This window comes from Prionailurus bengalensis, chromosome C1 (assembly GCF_016509475.1).
Source record: "Prionailurus bengalensis isolate Pbe53 chromosome C1, Fcat_Pben_1.1_paternal_pri, whole genome shotgun sequence".
Lineage (NCBI taxonomy): Eukaryota > Metazoa > Chordata > Mammalia > Carnivora > Felidae > Prionailurus > Prionailurus bengalensis.
Genome location: NC_057345.1, coordinates 59,464,499 through 59,484,001, shown reverse-complemented (window position 1 = coordinate 59,484,001; position 19,503 = coordinate 59,464,499). Strand labels below are relative to the sequence as shown.

Genomic DNA, 19,503 nt, shown 5'->3' with positions numbered 1-19,503 from the left:
GCAAGTAGATGAGGGGCAGAGAGAGAGGAGAGAGAATTCCAAGCAGGCTCCATGCTGTCAGTGCAGAGCCCGATGTGGGGCTCGAACTCACAAACTGTGAGTTCATGACATGAGATGAAACCAAGAGTCAGACAGTTAACCAACTGAGCCACCCAGGCACGCCTCTATTTTTAATTTTTTGAGGAACCCCAAACTGTCTTCTACAGTGGCTGCACCAGGTTGTATTCCTACCAACAGTATAGGAGGGTTCCTTTTTCTCCACATCCTCAACACTTATTTTTTCTTGAGTTTTTTATTTTAGCTATTCTGACAGGTATGAGGTGATATGTCATTGTGGTTTTGATTTGCATTTCCTTGATGATGAGTATGTTGAGCATCTTTCCATTTGTCTGTTGGCCATCTTCTTTGGAGAAATGTCTGGGGGCGCCTGGGTGGCGCAGTCGGTTAAGCGTCCGACTTCAGCCAGGTCACGATCTCGCGGTCCGTGAGTTCGAGCCCCACATCAGGCTCTGGGCTGATGGCTCGGAGCCTGGAGCCTGTTTCCGATTCTGTGTCTCCCTCTCTCTCTGCCCCTCCCCCGTTCATGCTCTGTCTCTCTCTGTCCCAAAAATAAATAAAAACGTGGAAAAAAAATTTAAAAAAAAAAAAAAAAGAAATGTCTGTTCATGTCTTCTGCCCATTTTTTAATCGAATTATTTGTCTTTATGGGTGTTGAGTCGTATAAATTCTTTATGTATTTTGGACACTGACCCTTTATCAGATATGGCATTTGCAAATATCTCTCCCCATTCAGCACGTTGTCTTTTATTTTTGTTGGTCATTTCCTTTGCTGTGCAGAAGCTTTTTATTTTGATTAAAGCCCAATAGTTTGTTTTCGCTTGTGTTTCCCTTGCCTCAGTAGACATATCTAGAAAAATGTTGTTATGGCTAATGTCAGAGAAATTACTGCCTGTACTCTCTTCTAGAATTTTCATGGCTTCAATTCTCACATTTAGATTCTTAATCAATTTTGAGTTTATATTTGTGTATGGTGTGAGAAAGTGGTCCTGTTTCATTCTTTTGCGTGTAGCTATCCAGTATCCCCAACACATTTTAAAGAGACTGTCTTTTTCCCATTGTATATTCTTGCCTCCTTTGTTGAAGATTAATTGACCATATAATTGTGGCGTTATTTCTGACCTTCCATGAAGTGTTTTATGTTGTCTATACAGCAATCCTATGAAGTAGGCACTATTTATTTTACAAAGGAGAAAACTAGGATTTAGAAGGGTTAAATAACTCAGAGAATGAATGTTACAACCACTTTTGTTTGACTGAAAAGAAAAAACCTTTTCACTGCACTATTTCATGACTGTGTAAATGTTTAAGGTCTTGAGGAATCTGGAAGTACATTACAAACTGTACTATTTTCATCCCCTGTGAAAACTGAGCAGAGGTGTGATTCAATGTGAAAGTCCTTTAGGTCATGAAGATTAGTTTTCAATTATATTTCAATAGTTTCATTTTTTAAAAAACCTGGCTAGATAAATTATTTTAAAATGTTCTCTTAACAATAACATGGAGTTCTCAGCTTTCTTTAGAATCAAATTAGTCCATAAGGCAAGGACATATTTGCTTCATGGGAAGGGTTTATTGACCTCGTGATCCATTTCTGTGAGATCTATGACAGCCTTTGAAAGATTGCCATTATTTCTTACCTTATGGTGAAACCTATCTTCAAGGAAGAAATTTTTCAACTATCATTATTCACATCTGTAACAATTGTGTATTCAGCACATCCTATATATTGTGTTCTCTAGTATGTACTGGGTACCTTAAAATTTTTTTGAAGAGTATTCATTTGACTGAGGCTGCCTTAGTGTAGCTCACAAGGTCTAAAATTTAGATCAACATCAGCATGATTATTTAGCCCAGTGTTTTCCTGGGCTATTCCTCATTCTTCTTTATTGTTGTGACTATTTAATACAGCACCTTCCTCATTTTGTCCATCATTTTGAGGGAGTGGGATGGTGTCAATTTGTTTGCCACTAGAGCTATGAAGTTTCTTTTGAACTACCTCAATTCACTAAGGCTATTGAAATAATTCTTGGATTCACTCATCTTTTTGATAATAAGACTCTGTACAAAACCAAAACTCCCATTGAGAATGACAAGAGAGGAAGAAGGTCTTTGTGGCTATTGTCATGTAACTAAGAAAACTTGAATCTTGATTAGGCTTACTGGGTGCCAAGTGCAAAGGTTCTGTTGCTTGCACCTGCAGAGCCTGGAGTTTTGGATGAAGAACCTTTAATTATCTTCATCCTGAAATGACTGGCTAAACAATGAATGGAAGTAATCCCACTGAGTAAATGAAAAGGGAAGACTCCTCTTTTATGAGCATCTAATCACACAGGTGTTAAATACCCCTTCTTGACCCTTTCACTGCTGGCTTTTCCCAACATCTGTTCTTTGCTGTTCCTCACATCTGTTAATAAGATTTCTCTAAAATTGATTTGTTTCAGTATGCAATTGCTTCAGCTCACAGCCGTATATGATTTGATACAAGAATGGTATGCCTACATTTCAGCAGTGCACACAAATTTGTCTATTCCAAAGGATGCCATTGTACTTATGAAATTGAGAGGCTCAGGTAGTCACCCTCTCTGCTACTTTGGTATAATTGAAAGAAGTTACATCTGAGCAAAACAAAAACTGTCTTCATGGAAACAAAAACAGTTCTAGAAACACAAATGCATGCAGAAGCCCACATTTACACTCCCATTCCCTAAAAAAAGCAGCATACACTCCTGGGTCAGGGCCAAAATTCACAGAGTAATGGAGTGTGATGGTAAAACAAGTAAGTTCTGGAAGCAGTCATTTAGATTTTAGCATTTGGTTATCTCTTCTAGGAAGGGCCCAATATGCTTCCTTAAAACACAGAACATTTTTTGGTAGAAAATAAGTATTTTATACAACTTAGCTAAGCATACTTATAATTCATTATTATAGCTCCAGTTTGAGACTTAATTAATCATAATTGTTGTGAGGTATATATTTCTGGCAAATAAGCAACTATATACCATACTATGATGCAATTAATTGAGGCCTTTTCCTCACATAAAATTCCTGAGTACATTACAACTCATGAGCACATAGAAACCTGTTGAACCAGAGATGATTTGACCTGAAAGTAATGAATCATGTAATATAGGATGTGAACTAGACCTCACACATCTACTAGTGCCACTATCCAACATACCCAGAATGTCTCCCAAGAAATATTAAACCCACAGTACTCCAGTATACAGTTCCTTATACAAAACCTTATACAATTGCATGGTCTCATAAGTTTGGGAAAAACTTCATACCCTACAATATTCATAACGCATACTTGCACATCAGTCTCTGAGATGTGCCCTAGAAAAGAAACCTGCTGGGTATAATCAGACATTTCTGTGGCCATAGAACTCTTTTATTTACACAAAATAATAGGGTTCAGAATGAGATAAACTTGGAATTTCACTACAAATGCCCTGTCACTGCCAGTTAACTAAAATGAGTTGACTCAGGTCCAATGTGACCAATGATCTATTTAATTAAATTTTCTCTCAATTCCTTCCTTTTTTATGGATTGGCCAATGACTTTCTCATCATCCTAAAAATTACTGCAACAGCCTCCTAGCTGTTCTGCCTGTTTCCCCTCATGCCTCTCTACAGACCATGATCCATTCAGCAGCCAAAGAATATTTATAAAATATTAATCAAATGATTGTCACTCTGCTCAAAATCTCCAAAACCTCATCTCCTTAGAACAAAATTCAGAGGCTTTACCATGGGTTACCAGACTCTACACAACCTGAGCCCCAGCTGCCTGCCCAATCTTCCCTTCTGATTCTTCCTCTCACTTATCTGCTTAAACTGTGATGACCATTTAAACCTGTTAAGTATGTTTCCACCTCAAGCATACTCTCAATTCAAATCTTTTCCCTTTTCTATTTCTTTTTATTATAATAACTTACTATATATTACCACATGATTCCTTTTCTCACATCATGCAATTCTCTGTTCAAATATTGCCTTATCAATAAGGACCTTTATGACTGCACCATATAAAGCAACACATCTTGATATTACTTTTTTCTTTTACTCTGCTCAATTTCCATCTTAGCTTATACAACTTTCTTACTATTTATTTATTTATTTACTTTTTTTAAATTTACTTTTTGTACGTGCATGTACAGGCATACACATACACACACCCTTCAAAAATGTTAGCCCTGTGAGGCCAGAAATATGACTTATTTTCATTAACATGGTCCCTAATAAAAATATTTGTTTAATTGATAAAGTGATGAAAAATAGATAGGTGGATAAATCCACTTCTTCTTGAACAGTTATTTTTAAAAGAGGTAGAATAATGTGAATAAAGGTTCATCTGTGTCCCCAAGAAAAATCAATAAATAGAGCCTTTTATGTTAAGTGTATAATTTTTAACCCCCAAATGAAATCTATATGAGACTGCCTTTTCCATATTGATTACCCACAGCCCACAGCCCTTTCATCCTCTAACACACACACACAAAAAAAATTCTTGGAACTTTTTCTTATGTGCAGTGTTAACTCTGGACTTATTCTTCATGTATGCTTCCAATGACATTTTAGGCATTTTTCTATTTTCAGTGTCCATCACAGCAACCTGTGAACCTCTAGACAACAGGATCATGTCCCTTTAACTTGTGTGGTAAAGCACCTAGTGTTGAGCCATATGCACAAACAACTGCATAAAAAGCCTTTTAATGACAAATTAGATTTTATTTCAGTTCATTACGCATGGGTTTTCAGGCAATGTTCCGGATTTCATGGTTTTGTTTGTAATGAGTCATGGCCCCCTTGACAAACAAGAGAGTAATTAAACTAACCAGGTTATCAATAGAAGCTTGTGATGGATCTCCTGTTGCATATGGTTATTTCATCTTCAGTAATAGTTGGATATCATAAAAGATTATGCTCTCTTAGTGTGACAGGGAGAGAAGGAGAGATTAAAGCCTATGAGAACAAGGGTGGAAATGCAATCCTACCAATGCCTCTCACAGGCAAAACAGTGTCATAATAATTGACAAATAAGTAGGCTTTTATGTATAGACGTATTTTGTATATTTTATTGCCTTTTATGGGAGGATGTGAATCTTTGCTTGATAAAGATAATTAAATTTAGTAAGCGATTTCTTATATGAAAGTGTGTGGATATACATATATTTGTATGTATATGTATATACACACAAACCTACACATATATACATAGACACATATATGTATATGTGTAATATATTTACATATTTACATATATACTACATATATACATATATAAATGTGCATATGTATCACCTCATAACTATTTCTTCTTCAAATATTTTTGGTAAACGTTTTCTTTATTATTTTTCACCAAGTTATTAGCAAGCACTTTAATAAAAATATTTCTTTGCAAGTTTTTTTTCCAGAACTGTAATTGAACTATTACTATTAGGAATAAAAACACCACAGAGAAATGGAGGTGCTGCAATTTCAAAGTGAAGTATCACCCTTAACAGAAAATGATGAATTAGCTAGGGTATTTTTAAAAGGAAAGGCAATGTTCTGTAGTAAGAGTGTTTACAGTTTTCATATTCACTGCATATTGAAAAATCATTAAACTCTGTACTTTTTATTGCTTTCTAAAGAAATCTAAAATATATCCAGAGTGCACACTTACTCAGGTCATTTGTCTGAATGAATTAGTATTTGCATTTTCAAGGTTGCTGTTGTGTTGACAACTTTCCCATAGTGTTATTTAAAATATATACTATGTTCAAAAGATTGATGGATAATAAAATATTTATGAAAACAGATATTCATATAAAACTCCTAGAAGATTACATAGGAGAAAATCTAGATGACCTTGGGATAGGTGATGACTTTTTAGCTGCAACACCAAAAGGCATGCACAATCCATGGAAGAAATAATTGATAAGCTGGACTTCATTAAAATTAGAATTTGGGGATCTGTGAAACACACTATGAAAAGTATGAAAAGAAAAGCTACACACCGGGAGAAAAATATTTGTAAAAGGCACATCTGACAAAGGACTGTTATCCAAAATATACAAAGAACTGTTAAAACTCAACAACAAAAATACAAACAATCCGATTAAAAAATGGGCCATAGACCTTAACAGACACTTTGCCGAAGATATACGGATGGCAAATAAGTATATGAAAAGATATTCTGCATCCTATGTCAGCAATGAAATGCAAATTAAAACAATGAGATACCACTACACATGCAGTAGAAAAACCAAAATCTGGAACACTGACAGCTACAAGTGCTGGCAAGGATGCGGAACAACAGGAGCTCCCATACATCGCTGGTGGGAACACAGAATTATAGAACCATTTTGGAAAACAGTGTGGTGGTTTCTTACAAAACTAAACGTAACCTTATCATATGATCCAATAATTGCACTCCTTGGCATTTAGCCAAAGAATTTAAAACTTAATGTACACAAAAACTTGTGCATGGATGTTTATAGGAGCTTTATTTATAATTTCCAACTCGGAAGCAATCAAGATTTTTTTAGTAAGCAAATGGATGAATAAGCTGTGGGATGTCCAGATGATGGAATATTATTCCGTGACAAAAACAATTGCTCTATCAAGCCATGAAAAGACATGGAGAAAACTTAAATGCATATCACTAAGTGAAAGAAGCCAATCTGAAAAGGTTACATACTCTATGATTACAACAATTTAACATACTGGAAAATGCAAAACTTTGGAAACAATGAAAAGATCAGTGGTTTCCAAGAGTGGAGGGGTGGTAAAGATTAATACAGCACAGAAGATTTCTAGGGCAGTGAAAATAATTTGTATGATATTATAATGATAGTTATATGTCATTATGCTCTTGCCTAAACCCATAGTATATACAACACCAAGAGTGAAATCTAATGTAAACTATGGATTTTAGGTGATAATGATGTGTCAATGTAGGTTCATCATCTATAACAAATGTACTGCTGTGGTGTAGAGCGTGTCAATAACAGAGAGGCTATGCATATATTGGGGCCAGGAGTAAATGGAATATCTCTGTACCTTCCACTCAGTTTTGTGTGAACTGAAATTTGCTCTAAGAAATACGGGGCACCTGTGGCTCAGTCAGTTAAGCATTTGACTCTTGGTTTCAGCTCAGGTCATGATCTCACAGTTCGTGAGTTCAAGCCCCACATCAGGCTCCACACCATGCTTAGGATTCTCTCTCTCCCTCTCTCTGCCCCTCCCCTGCTTGTGCTCTCTCTCCCTCAAAATAAATAAGCTTTTTAAAAAAATTTTTTGTTAGTGTTTATTTATTTTTGAGAAAAAGAGACAGAGTGGGAACAGGAGAGGGGCAGAGAGAAAGGGAGACACAGAATCTGAAGCAGGCTACAGGCTCTCAGCTGTCAGCACAGAGCCCAGCATGGGGTTTGAACCCACGAACCATGAGATCATGACCTGAGCCGAAGTCAGACGCTTATCTAACTGAGCCACCCAGGTGCCTCAATAAATAAATAAACTTTTAAAAAATCACACATGCATAAAACTTCTAATGTTTCTCTCCCAAATTCACTGACTTACTATCTTACCCATCTCAGACAATAGGTATTCTAACTTTGCAGTTAAACCCAATGAAGTCACCGTGGACTCCTCTCTCATTTTTTAAGTCTGTTAGGGAAATCTTATTGGCTTCAACTTTACAATCGACTCTAAAGCCAATTACTTTCACTACCTTTAGTGCTACCACCCTAGTCTGAGCTGCCAACATCATTGCCTTGCATACTGCAACAGTTTCCTACCAGTGTTCAGCTTTCCTCCTGTCCTCACTATGGTCTTTTCTCAAGACAGCAGCAGCCAAAATACCTTTGAAACTAAAGTCAGATTCTATCTCTCTTCTATAGTAATTCACCATTTCACTCAGAGGAAAGCCAAGTCTTTAAAATGGCCCTCAAAGTCCACCTGAGCTTCCATCCTTTGGTCCCATGTATCAGGGTCCTGCAGAGAAACAGAACCGAGTATGTATGTATGTATGTATGTATACACACACACACACACACACACACACACACATATATCTAAAAACCTATAGATATCTAGATAGGTAGATATACACATACGTATTTAGATATTTACATGCATATTTACACATACCTACACATACACACACACACGCACACACACACACACGCACACACACACAAAGAGATTATATTATGAGGAATATCTCACGTGATTATACAAACTGAGAAGAGCCCCAAATTGCTGTCTACAAGAAAAACCCAGGAAAGTCACTGTATAGTTCAGTCCAATCCAAAAGCCTGAGATTTGGGGGAGCCAATGGTGTAAATCTCAGTCCAAGGAAAGGAGACCGATGTTTTAGCTCAAGCAGTCAGGCAGAGAAGGGGTGAATTCTCCTTTCCTCTCCCTTTAGTTCTACTCATGCCTTCAATGGAATGTATTATGTGCACCCAATTGGGAGAGGGCCCTACACTTTACTGTGTCCACCAATTTGAAGGTTACTTCCATACAAAAGCAGGCACACCCAGAAATAATGTTTTGCAAGTAGCTGGACACTGTGACCAAGTCAAGTTGGCAGCAATTAACCATCATCACACTCTATCTCCTGAAAATCTCCCTTCTTTCTCTTTGCTTCAGCCACACGGATATCTTTGGTAATTTTCAAACAAACCAGGCTTGCTTCAGCCTCAGGGCCTCACTGCAAGCTGTTCTCTCATCCTGGAAGCCTTTTTCTATGGATAGCCACAGGGAAAACTCACTCATCTACATCTAGTTTTTGCTTAAATCTCACTTTTCTTGATGAATCCTCCTCAGATTACCCCACATAAAATTGCAATCCATGCCTTGCTCTAATTCCTCTTATCTTGCTCTAATTTTTTAAACCATTTTCTTATCACCTTCTAACATTGTATTTAAATTACTTATTTATTTTATTTGCTGCTTGTAGTCTATCTTCCCATCCCTCCCTTCATCTAGAATGTAAACTTCATCATGTCAGGGAGTGTAACTGCTTTGTACCTTGAGAAATGTTAGGCGTATATTGATAGCTCAACTACTATTTAATGAATAAAGGAGTGGCTCTATGGGGTGCCTGGATGGATTAAGCAACTGAGTCTTGATTTTGACTCCGGTCATGATTTCACAGTTTGTGAGACGGAACCCCGCGTCAGGCTTCACATTGACAATGCGGAGCCTGCTTGGGGTTCTCTCCCTCTCTCTCTGCCCCTTCCCTGCTCTAGCTCTCTTTCAAAGTAAATAACCTTTCAAAAAATAAAGGAGTGACTATGCTACAAAGAAGCTTTTTATGCATGATTTTGTGTGCTTTGATCTCTGAATATGCAAATATGAACCAGACACCCTTCCTTCAAGCAGCTAACAAGAAAGTCTGACATATCCATAAATAATAACAATACAAGATAGAAAGTATACATTATACATTATGAGAGATTTAAATCTACTATTCAGAGAAGGGGGAGCTATTTTCAACCAGAGCAACAGGAAAGAGCATGGAGATACCTAATTGGGCCTCGAATTTGTAGAAATGGAAAAGAATAGCATTCCAGGTAGAAGAAACAACCCCCCCCCCAAAAAAAAATCACTAATGTGCTGAAGCACAGGGAGTAAGCAGAAAAAAGCACAGAATAATGAAAGAGTTCAGGCTTTGAGTCAATATACCTAAATCAATATGCCAATATTATACCCAAATCCTGCAGCTAAGTAGCTATGTGACCTTAGACAAATTATTTAACCTCTCTGAGCTTCAGTTTTCATATTTATGGTTTTGGGATAATACCATCCAGCTTAGCATTTACTGTGAGGAAATCGTGAAAGTAAAGCAGCAAGCCCAGTGACTGGCTCCTAGTGATCACTCAATAAATGAGAGCTATTATGGGAGTGTAGTTTGACTGGAGTACAGATGAAGTGTTCCCCTCAACAATGCCATTTTTCCAACAGGAAGCATGGCCAAAATGTATTGCATTTACTCTGCACTTCTTGGGAACATTCATCTATTGTCCAACGTGAAAAATGAAGCTGAAAATGACTAGTCTTGTATTAGAAGCATAAAACACTGAAGATGTGATGCATTGGCCTATCAGGCATAAGATTGCTTTGAATATAGAAGGAATAAAAATATATGTGTGTTATATTTCTGCTGAAGATTAGTTTTACTTACCCACCAGTTTCTTTGTTTGTTTGTTTCTTTTTCAGTTGCTCCTACAATTCAGGAAATTAAATCTGGCACCGTGGCCCCGGGACGCAGTGGATTGATAAGATGCGAAGGTGCAGGTGTGCCGCCTCCGGCCTTTGAATGGTACAAAGGAGAGAAGAAGTAAGGACTTTGTGATTATTACTGTGTTTCAAGCACTTTGAGCTAATGTGTTTGTGTTTCAGATGCTTACTTTAAGCCATTTCTTTAACTGGCTTGAATGATTCTCAGCAGCCTCCTCGCAGGCAGGCAAACTGAAGGGGCCCACATGGGAGGGATGAGTAGCTAATAGCATCTAGAAGAAATGTCCACTTTGGTTTTATAGGATCTCGGAAATGCCTGAAAATCCCACATTACTGATGCATTTCATTCCTTCCCTTCTTTTCTGAACCAGAACACCATTGCTCTTGCTGGCAGCCATGTTTACTTGGAAAGTAAACTAGCTTTTAAAGGACTTGGGCACAGCTTCCATGAGTGCACTCCAAAAGCAATCGGAGCTGCTGCCTCTGCCTGGCTTCCTTGATAAGTCTCAACCCTTTCACCTGCCTTACTCTCCCACAAGGCATTTTAACATTTCATTTTACAGAACACTGTGTTTTAGATATTCTATCACTAAAGGGCCTGTAGAGGAGATAAAATACATAGTTAAAGGACTAACCAAGGGGATTTTAGGGTTACTGGAACTTTAGCTCTATATGATTGTCCCCTTGAGGAGCCCCAGGAAAAACCTTGACAAGAGCTATTGAACAAGAGAAGACAGGACTTGACTACTTTCTCTTTACTTTCAACCAGTAGGCTCATTCAGACTTCTTCAGCTGCTCTTATCAAGACATCAAAGAAGAGTGGAACCCCTGTGGGTCAACTGGAAGATGTAATGCAGAGGGGAGGATATTATCTATAATATATTTTTTTTGCTTCAAAACTAGGGAGGAACGTGTTCAAGAAAATGTTAGATTAGACCATATGAAACTGCCATTTATAGCCAAAAAAGCTGAATATTGGCAATTGTGTACTGTTTGACATATATGCATGGGGTTTACTTACTTATACCATCGCTCATGACTAATTACAGCTAAATGTCTGAACTGAAAACTGGTGAAATGACATTATGAGCTTAGATATTGCCATAATGGATGACACTGGATGTGACATAAGCAGCTATTTTTTTTTCTTAAACTGTAATCAAAAGTGGATTTGTAGAAGACCTTCTCCCTCTTCAACAGCAGCCTTAACAATAAAGGATATCCCCATAACTATCTCATTTGACCCGAATAACTGGCTCTGCTTTTATCTAAAATTGTTTGCAACTATTTTTATGCAGCCTCTTTCGCAATTTGGTGTGTTCCATTTTTAATTCTTCTTACTAATTAACGTTTTTACTAATTCTAAATCTCCCTCTTTGTAGCTTCATAGAAGCCCCATATTTTTATATACTTAGAAGTAGATAAACTGGGTCTGTGGTCACCCTGGCCCTACTGTACAATATTGTATATCAGCCAATATAACCTTTCTCAGATTCTGATAATCCAGATTGAGAAGCTTCCAGTTTGTGATTATCTATATAGACAAATATCTAGAAGAACGGTTCCCAATCCTCGAAAGTTATGAAACCCTTTGTTCAAATATTATCTTATATGGAAGCCCAGTAAGTAATATCTATGAAAGCAGGACTTCTCTGCTAGATGTGGGATGAATAGAATTTCAATTCCATCTGCTCAGAACCCTCCCTTCTAACAGACTGTCCTTGCAAGGGCCTCCCCCAAATCCCTGGTACTCCACAAAGCACAATTTAAATAATGACAAACTGGGGCGCCTGGGTGGAGCAGTCGGTTAAGCGTCCGACTTCAGCCAGGTCACGATCTCGCGGTCCGGGAGTTCGAGCCCCGCGTCAGGCTCTGGGCTGATGGCTCAGAGCCTGGAGCCTGTTTCCGATTCTGTGTCTCCCTCTCTCTCTGCCCCTCCCCCGTTCATGCTCTGTCTCTCTCTGTCCCAAAAATAAATAAACGTTGAAAAAAAAAATTTTTTTTTTAAATAAATAATGACAAACTATTTAGTATAGCTTTCAAAGTCACTGCTGAACCTGTCATACCTTTCTTACAGGCTAATGGAATTATCCCTAGTAGTACATGTGAAAGCTCCTTTGTTAAAGTTTTTTTGGTTTCTAGTATTTTGTGAAATGATGTCCTGAATTTTTTTTTCTGTTTCTCTCTTTTCCTTTCCTAAATTCAGAAACCATTGTCATAAAAGGCTACAATAATCCTTAGTCCACTTTCTTGGCCTATAGCAAAAACAGCAAAGGACCCATTGGTGTCCGTAGTCATAGCTTCAGTGATTTTTTTCCCTACTGGAAAGATGGACTATAGCTTTCATTACATTTTCAAAGGAGTTTAGAACCACTGCTAAAAAATAGTGGATTGATTCTCCCCAATCAATGCCCTTTCCCAACACACTCACACACCTAGAGAAAATCTGGCAGCTGTGAAAATCAGATGCACCTGTCAAAGGCAAACACACTTTGGTTTCAGAGTGAAGTGTACATTTGTCATTTGTTCAGGTTATATTTAAGGAAATACCCAAATTACCAAATCCCACTGAGTATATAAATTCCCCTCAAAATTACCATAAAGCAAATTTGAGAATGTCTGCAGAGTGGGAAAGGGAAGGCTTCTAGTTGCTGAATGATGGTTGTTACACTCCCTGAGTGGGTTTACCATGCTATCTTCTGGGCCCAGGCCATCCAAATATTTATCTCATTAAAATGAAAAACTATCCATGTAAAAAGCACCTGCTGTTTGACAGGCAGGGTTCAAAATTGTTAACAAACATTAGCCCGATTTATTTTCACAACAAACTGATAAGATAGATACTATTATTATTCTCACCTTTTGCTTGGGGAAAACCAAAGCAAGGAGTGTTTTTAAGTCATTTGCACAAAATCAGACAGTTAGTGGCAGATCTGGGATTTGAACTCAAGAAGTCTTGCAAATCTTCATGCAGAGTCCATGCACCTAGTGTAGGTCATGGCACTTCAGAGACTATCAAAAATAATTTGAAATGTCAATACTAAATGGCAGGGGTAAAGGCATCGCAGGTCATTTGTGAATTAGCAAAATAAAAGACTGCACATACAAACAGACTTTCTGAGTTTATTTCGTCAAAGACACAGAAATAATGGAGTCAAGGTAGACACACAGAGAAGAAACAGATAGAGCACATTTCCGAGCTGTTTTCTTGACCTCAGGGTCACTAACAGAAACATGAAGCTGTCAAAGACCCTGTCAGAGTGTAGCAGAGTTTTTACAAGATCTGGAGAAGTTTTGTTTCCTAGAGATCTTTTATAGTTGGAGCTTACAAAAATATTCAGGAATAACTTACTCTTTCAGGTCTACTTAAGAGAATGTTTATAAAACTAATTTCTTTTAAATTAAGATCTTCAAAGCCAGATCTTCATTCAAATAAAATACGAATAAATAAACACAAGCAAATTAAAAAAAAAAGTCAGTACCTCAACATCCCTAGTCCTATCTCTACCTATAGTTCTTCCACATCCTATAAAATCCATTTCTATGTGCTGAGAATAATCTAAAAACCTTTAAAAAAACTGCAAAATAAAGCACAATTTAAAGAAAAGAAGGAAACAAACGCTTACTGAGGACAAATCACTTTCTAGGTTCTTTAAATTCTTTTATCTCACTTATTCTTCAGACGTCTGTGAGACACAATTTATTGTCCTCAATTTACCGATGACAGAAGTGAGACACAGGAGACTTAACCTGCCCAAGAGCATTCAACTTAAAAGATGCCATCAAGACACATTTTATTGTTAACCTTTCAGCCCACATTGTTTCTGTTGTATACAGTGCCACTCTTAGTTATCTATTGCCAAATAACAAATTAGCCCAAAACTCGGCATCTTAAACCAGTAAGCATTTATTATCACAGCTTCTGTGGATCAGAATGGGAGCAGCTTAGCTGGATAGTTATGGCTCAGGGTCTCTCATCAGGTTGCAGTCACGTGTCACCTGGCACCGGTCATCTGAAGGCTTGACTAGAGCTAAAGGATCTGCTTACATGCCCTGCAAGTTAGTGCTTGTTATAGACAGAAGGCTTCAGTTAATCACCATATGGACCTCTTCATAGAACTGTTTGACTGTCTTCTTGACATGGTAGCTGACTTTTTCCAGAGCTAGTGTTCCAAGAGAGAGCAAGGTAGAAGCTGTTTATGACCTAGTCCCAGAAGTTATGTTCTGCCATTCAGTAATATCTTACTGGTTACACAGTGACCCTATTCAATGTGGAAGGGGCAAAATGGGGACATGAATACCAAAAGTTGAGAATCATCAGATACTATCTTCAAAATAGCTTCCACACTGTCTCCCTCATGGTTGACATGGATGGCAATAAAAAAAACCTATATTTTATTTATTTTTTTTAATTTTTTTTTAACGTTTATTTATTTTTGAGACAGAGAGAGACAGAGCATGAACGGGGGAGGGTCAGAGAGAGGGAGACACAGAATCTGAAACAGGCTCCAGGCTCTGAGCTGTCAGCACAGAGCCCGACGCGGGGCTCGAACTCACGGACCGCGAGATCATGACCTGAGCCAAAGTCGGCCGCTCAACTGACTGAGCCACCCAGGCACCCCCAAAAAACTATATTTTATATTAGACATATTAGCCATTTGACATTTAGTTTATTGCACTGTTTAGATAAGCATCATGAGAATGACTAAAGTTATATACTTGTTATTAAAATATTATTCTTTGGTATAAAATGGTTATATTTTTTAACACTATAGGCTCTTTCAGCATACCTGGCAGGTACAGTGCTCACAGATTTAGTTTTACTCCATATACATTTTAGTATTGGGAAAATCAGAGTTCAGAGGTCAATTATATAGAAAGCCAAAAATATTAACTTATTTTCTTGATAATAGAGAAGATTGATAAAAAGAAATAGACTCCTTATATCCAGTGGAAGGGTATTTTCAGAATAGGCAAAGCACTATTAAGCAAATAATGTCTTTGATGACATGAAATTAAATTAATCTATGACTTGAAAACAGTATATTTATTTAAGATTAAGACTAAAAACATAAAGTAAATTGTAATGGACTAACGTTTAAATAGATATTGCAGAAACATGGGTTTTGTATCATTTTGTGAAGATGGCATTACCATCGTGTTTTAGATCAGTGATGTAGGCAGTGGTCCACAAAATTTTTGAAATATATATCCCTATAAGTAAAATTTTAAACTTAGCAAAAACTAAGTATATGCATACTTATTTGTAAATTGTATGCATTTTTGAAGTATATTGCAATATATATTGCAAACATTAAATGACCTGAAACAGATAAAAGTTAAAAGATGAGATACAATTATAACCTAAATGGGCATTCTATTATTTTCTTCTTATAATCCAACAGATCACTTTGTATCCAACTTGGAGTACTTTCCCTCCATTTTGGAGACTCTTATAAAGTATGTTAGTTTAAAATAAGGAATTTTCAAGGGAAATTTTAATGCCATGCATATTTTACCCTACATGCTAGCTTTGTAATCTTATAACACATGTAACTGGCTGTATACTATCTTGCCCATTGCTCACATAATTCTAGCTAGATTATGCCTGAGGGAAAAAAAAAACTATCTCAAAAAGGTAAAATGAGTCACTGAAGGGAAGTACAAAATGGGAAGTAAAGTCTAATTTTCAGGAAAACTTGGTGGGTAATGAATATGTTTATGGAGTTGGTAGTGATGATTTCACAGGTGTTTACTTAACCCAAACTCATTGAGTTGTACAGATATATATGTCTGTATATATTTAATGTGTATATATATATATATATATACATATATATGTATATATATATATATATATATATAAAATACCTCAACGAAATGATCTTAAAAACAAAAACACACCAACCCATAATTTCCTGAGTCATGTCAAGATATCCATTTTCTCTAGATTTATACCATAACTTTGATTATTAAGAAGAGACTAGAGGGGCACCTGGGTGGCTCAGTCGGTTGAGCATCCGACTTCAGCTCAGGTCACGATCTCATGGTTTGTGGGTTCGAGCCCTGCATTGGGCTCTGTGCTGACAGCTCAGAACCTGGAGCCTGCTTCGGATTCTGTGTCTCCTTCTCTCTCTGCCCCTCCCCCACTTGTGCTGTGTCTCTCTGTCTCTCAAAAATAAATAAATGTAAAAAAAAATTTTAAAGAAGAGACTAGAAATGTTAATTCATTTTCTCTCTTTCCCTTTCTCTTTCTCTCTCTCACTCTCTCTCTCTCCCCTCATTTGCAAAGCCATTTTTATAAGATTAAGCAGTTGCATATTTTGATTTAGAAGGGTACTGGAAATAACTTCATTACCACTCCATGTTAGAAATAATCTTCCCTGCTCACCTGAGATTTTAACAAATGTGCATTGGGCACTTAACTGTGATGTAATTTGAAGACTGAAAAAGCAGTAAGTTCCTGCATTGAAGAAACTTGTGTTTCTAGTGTTATTTCTCTATCTATATCTATCTATCTATCTTTAATTTTATTCTGTTGATTTTTCACTCTTTTTAGTTCATAACCCAAGTCTTATCAATACAATTTGGTTGCCCCTGTGAAGATTTTATCAACCAAGACCAGGGAAGCAAAAGATAAATATATGAAATAAGTGAGAGCATTTCAACTGCTGGGAAATGGAAGACACATGACCATAAGACATACATACACATTATCACATTTAAAACTTTGGGCCAGTCAAACAGAATTGAAAGTGGGCTATTCCAGTTTGCATTCCCTGACTTAGAGTTTACAGTTTATCATAAAAATCACCAAAATGAAATAAGTTCCACATAAGAAAATCCTAAGGGAGCCTAAGTCAAGTCCTTGAAAGTGCACAGCAAGGGTCCATTCAGCTCAAATCAGAATATTAACAAATGCTTCAGGGAACAGGTAGCTTTTGTGCTTGATACCAGAGAACAGTATTTCTAAACATTGCAAGGAGTCAAGAATAATCATAAGAAAGGAAAGAACATAGTCAATGTTATATAAGCATTGTGCAGAGAGGTTTTATTATTCCCTGGGGTATAAGATGTGAAATCAGGTGTAAAAAAATAGGAGGTAGGGTTAGAAATGCACGCTAGGGGGGCGCCTGGGTGGCTCAGTCGGTTGAGCTTCAGGCTTCGGCTCAGGTCATGATCTCGCAGTCTGTGAGTTTGAGCCCCGCATCGGGCTCTGTGCTGACAGCTCAGAGCCTGAAGCCTGCTTCGGATTCTGTGTCCCCCTCTCTCTCTGCCCCTCCCCCACTCATGCTCTGTCTCTCTCTGTCTCAGAAATAAATAAACATTAAAAAAAATTTTTAAAAATGCACGCTAGGGCAAGACTTGGAGCATTTTAAATGTCATGATAAAGCATTTAGACTTGATTCCATAGGCTTTGGGAAGCCACTGAAGGACTTTTCAAAAGTAGTAAAAGTATCCCATCCCTGTCTTCATATAATGTTTCTCAGAGCACTTTGGATGGCAAAGATATAAAATACGATTTAACCTAGGGTATTAGTTGTGCAATTAAAAATCAGTGATTGATTAGGTTAAAAGGAAAGGACCATTTGAAGATAATTTTAAGTTTTCCATCTCAGGAACAAGGTGAATGGTGAAGTTGTCAACCGAGGCTGGGAACATAGGAACAGAGGTTTGAAAGAGCTGGGCTGAGTTTTGTTTGGGATATACTAAAATTGAGGTATTAATACTGCACACACAGTCCATTAGTAAACAGCTAGATTTCAGCTGTGTTGTTAAAATTCATAGCAATATTTCCAAACTAAATACCTAATCTTATGGTTCTTAAATGTCCCTAGAATCAAGTCCTAACATCACAGTATGGCATGGAAAGCCTCATGTTCTTGCCCCTGTTTACCTCTCTGACCACAAATCTTGCCATTCTACCATCTCACAATAGGGTGATAACTATCCTAAAATATTTTGGCCACAAACTGTGACATGATCTCTATCTTTCAGGCCTTTTAATATGTTGGCCATTTTGCTTATAAGCCCCTTTCACACACACACCCATCCTGGCTACCTTCCACTAGTCCTTTAGTCTCAATTCAGATATCATCTTCTCTCAGAAAACTACCCTGACCCCTTTCTACTAGGAAAGGAGTCTCTCCAGATGTTCTCCCATGTTCTTACCTCTATCAAAGCACTTTTTAAGCTATACTCAACTTTTTTTTTACTAGTCTCTCCTCTCCTAATCTATAATCTACATGAGCATGAGGATTTTGCCCTGCTCAACCATTGTGTTTCCAGCATCTAACATGGTGTTTGAAATACACTCTATTGCAAGAATGAGTGGGGCCTTATAATCATGTGAACGTAGAGCCATTCTTATTTTAATACAGTTTCAAACTGAGAAGAGAATATCACTACAAGATGCATCTGTCACCCTAGATTGTAGGACACTGTAAACCCAATACATGATTGCAGAAAAGACACTGGTTTCTCTTGCTCAGTTCTGACCTTCCAGGATTTCGTTTTTGTGAATGTGATCTCTGCAAAATGGTTGTGTTGGTATATTATGGGATGAAATTTGACATTAAAGTCTTGCGCACATTGATATTAGAAAGGCAGTTCAAGCAGAGGGAAAAAATCTAGTCATAGGCCAGGTTGTCAGGGATACAAGGCTCACTGCAGTCAGGGGAGGACTGACACTTGCACTATAGCCTTTGTTTATTTGATGTAAAGTTAAAGGTAATATCCTCCCCATGTGAATCAAACCATCACAAGCCAGGCAACCCAAAGGTCTCTAATCTAAAATTATTAATTTCATTAAAATTGATAAAGTAAACAAGGCATACATTTTAAATAGCCTAATAAAGTCTAAAATCATTAAAATGTCCTAATATATTATAATACATTAATTTATTCAAATGTGCAACTAAAGATAGATACCCCTTGGGGCTGAGACATTGATGCATGATATTCTTCAGTCTGTTCCTAGGAATAAATGATATCATATTGTATTCAAGCCTTAAGTACCAAACAACACAGTAAACCAATAGGTTGCTATGGCAGCATGTTCACATCAATTTTCATTTCTCTCTGGTATCTAGCAGTACTTGCTCCTCCTTCTTTTTACTTTTATTTTTTTTTATCGGCCCTGCACATCTGTGAAAAAGCTAGATGAGGTTGATAATACACATGTAATTGAGACCGAATTTGGCACATCTT

The 19,503-nt window shown here is 37.2% G+C and overlaps 1 protein-coding gene across 1 annotated transcript in view; it reads left to right on the top strand.

Moving 5' to 3' along the window:
- The window catches only part of NEGR1 (neuronal growth regulator 1), an 841,588-nt gene that overhangs the window by 641,486 nt on the left and 180,599 nt on the right, over window positions 1–19,503 (top strand). Inside the window, exon 5 of the mRNA XM_043575275.1 lies at window positions 10,273–10,393. Coding sequence (XP_043431210.1) covers window positions 10,273–10,393 — 121 coding nt within the window. The remainder of the gene's footprint in view (window positions 1–10,272; window positions 10,394–19,503) is intronic.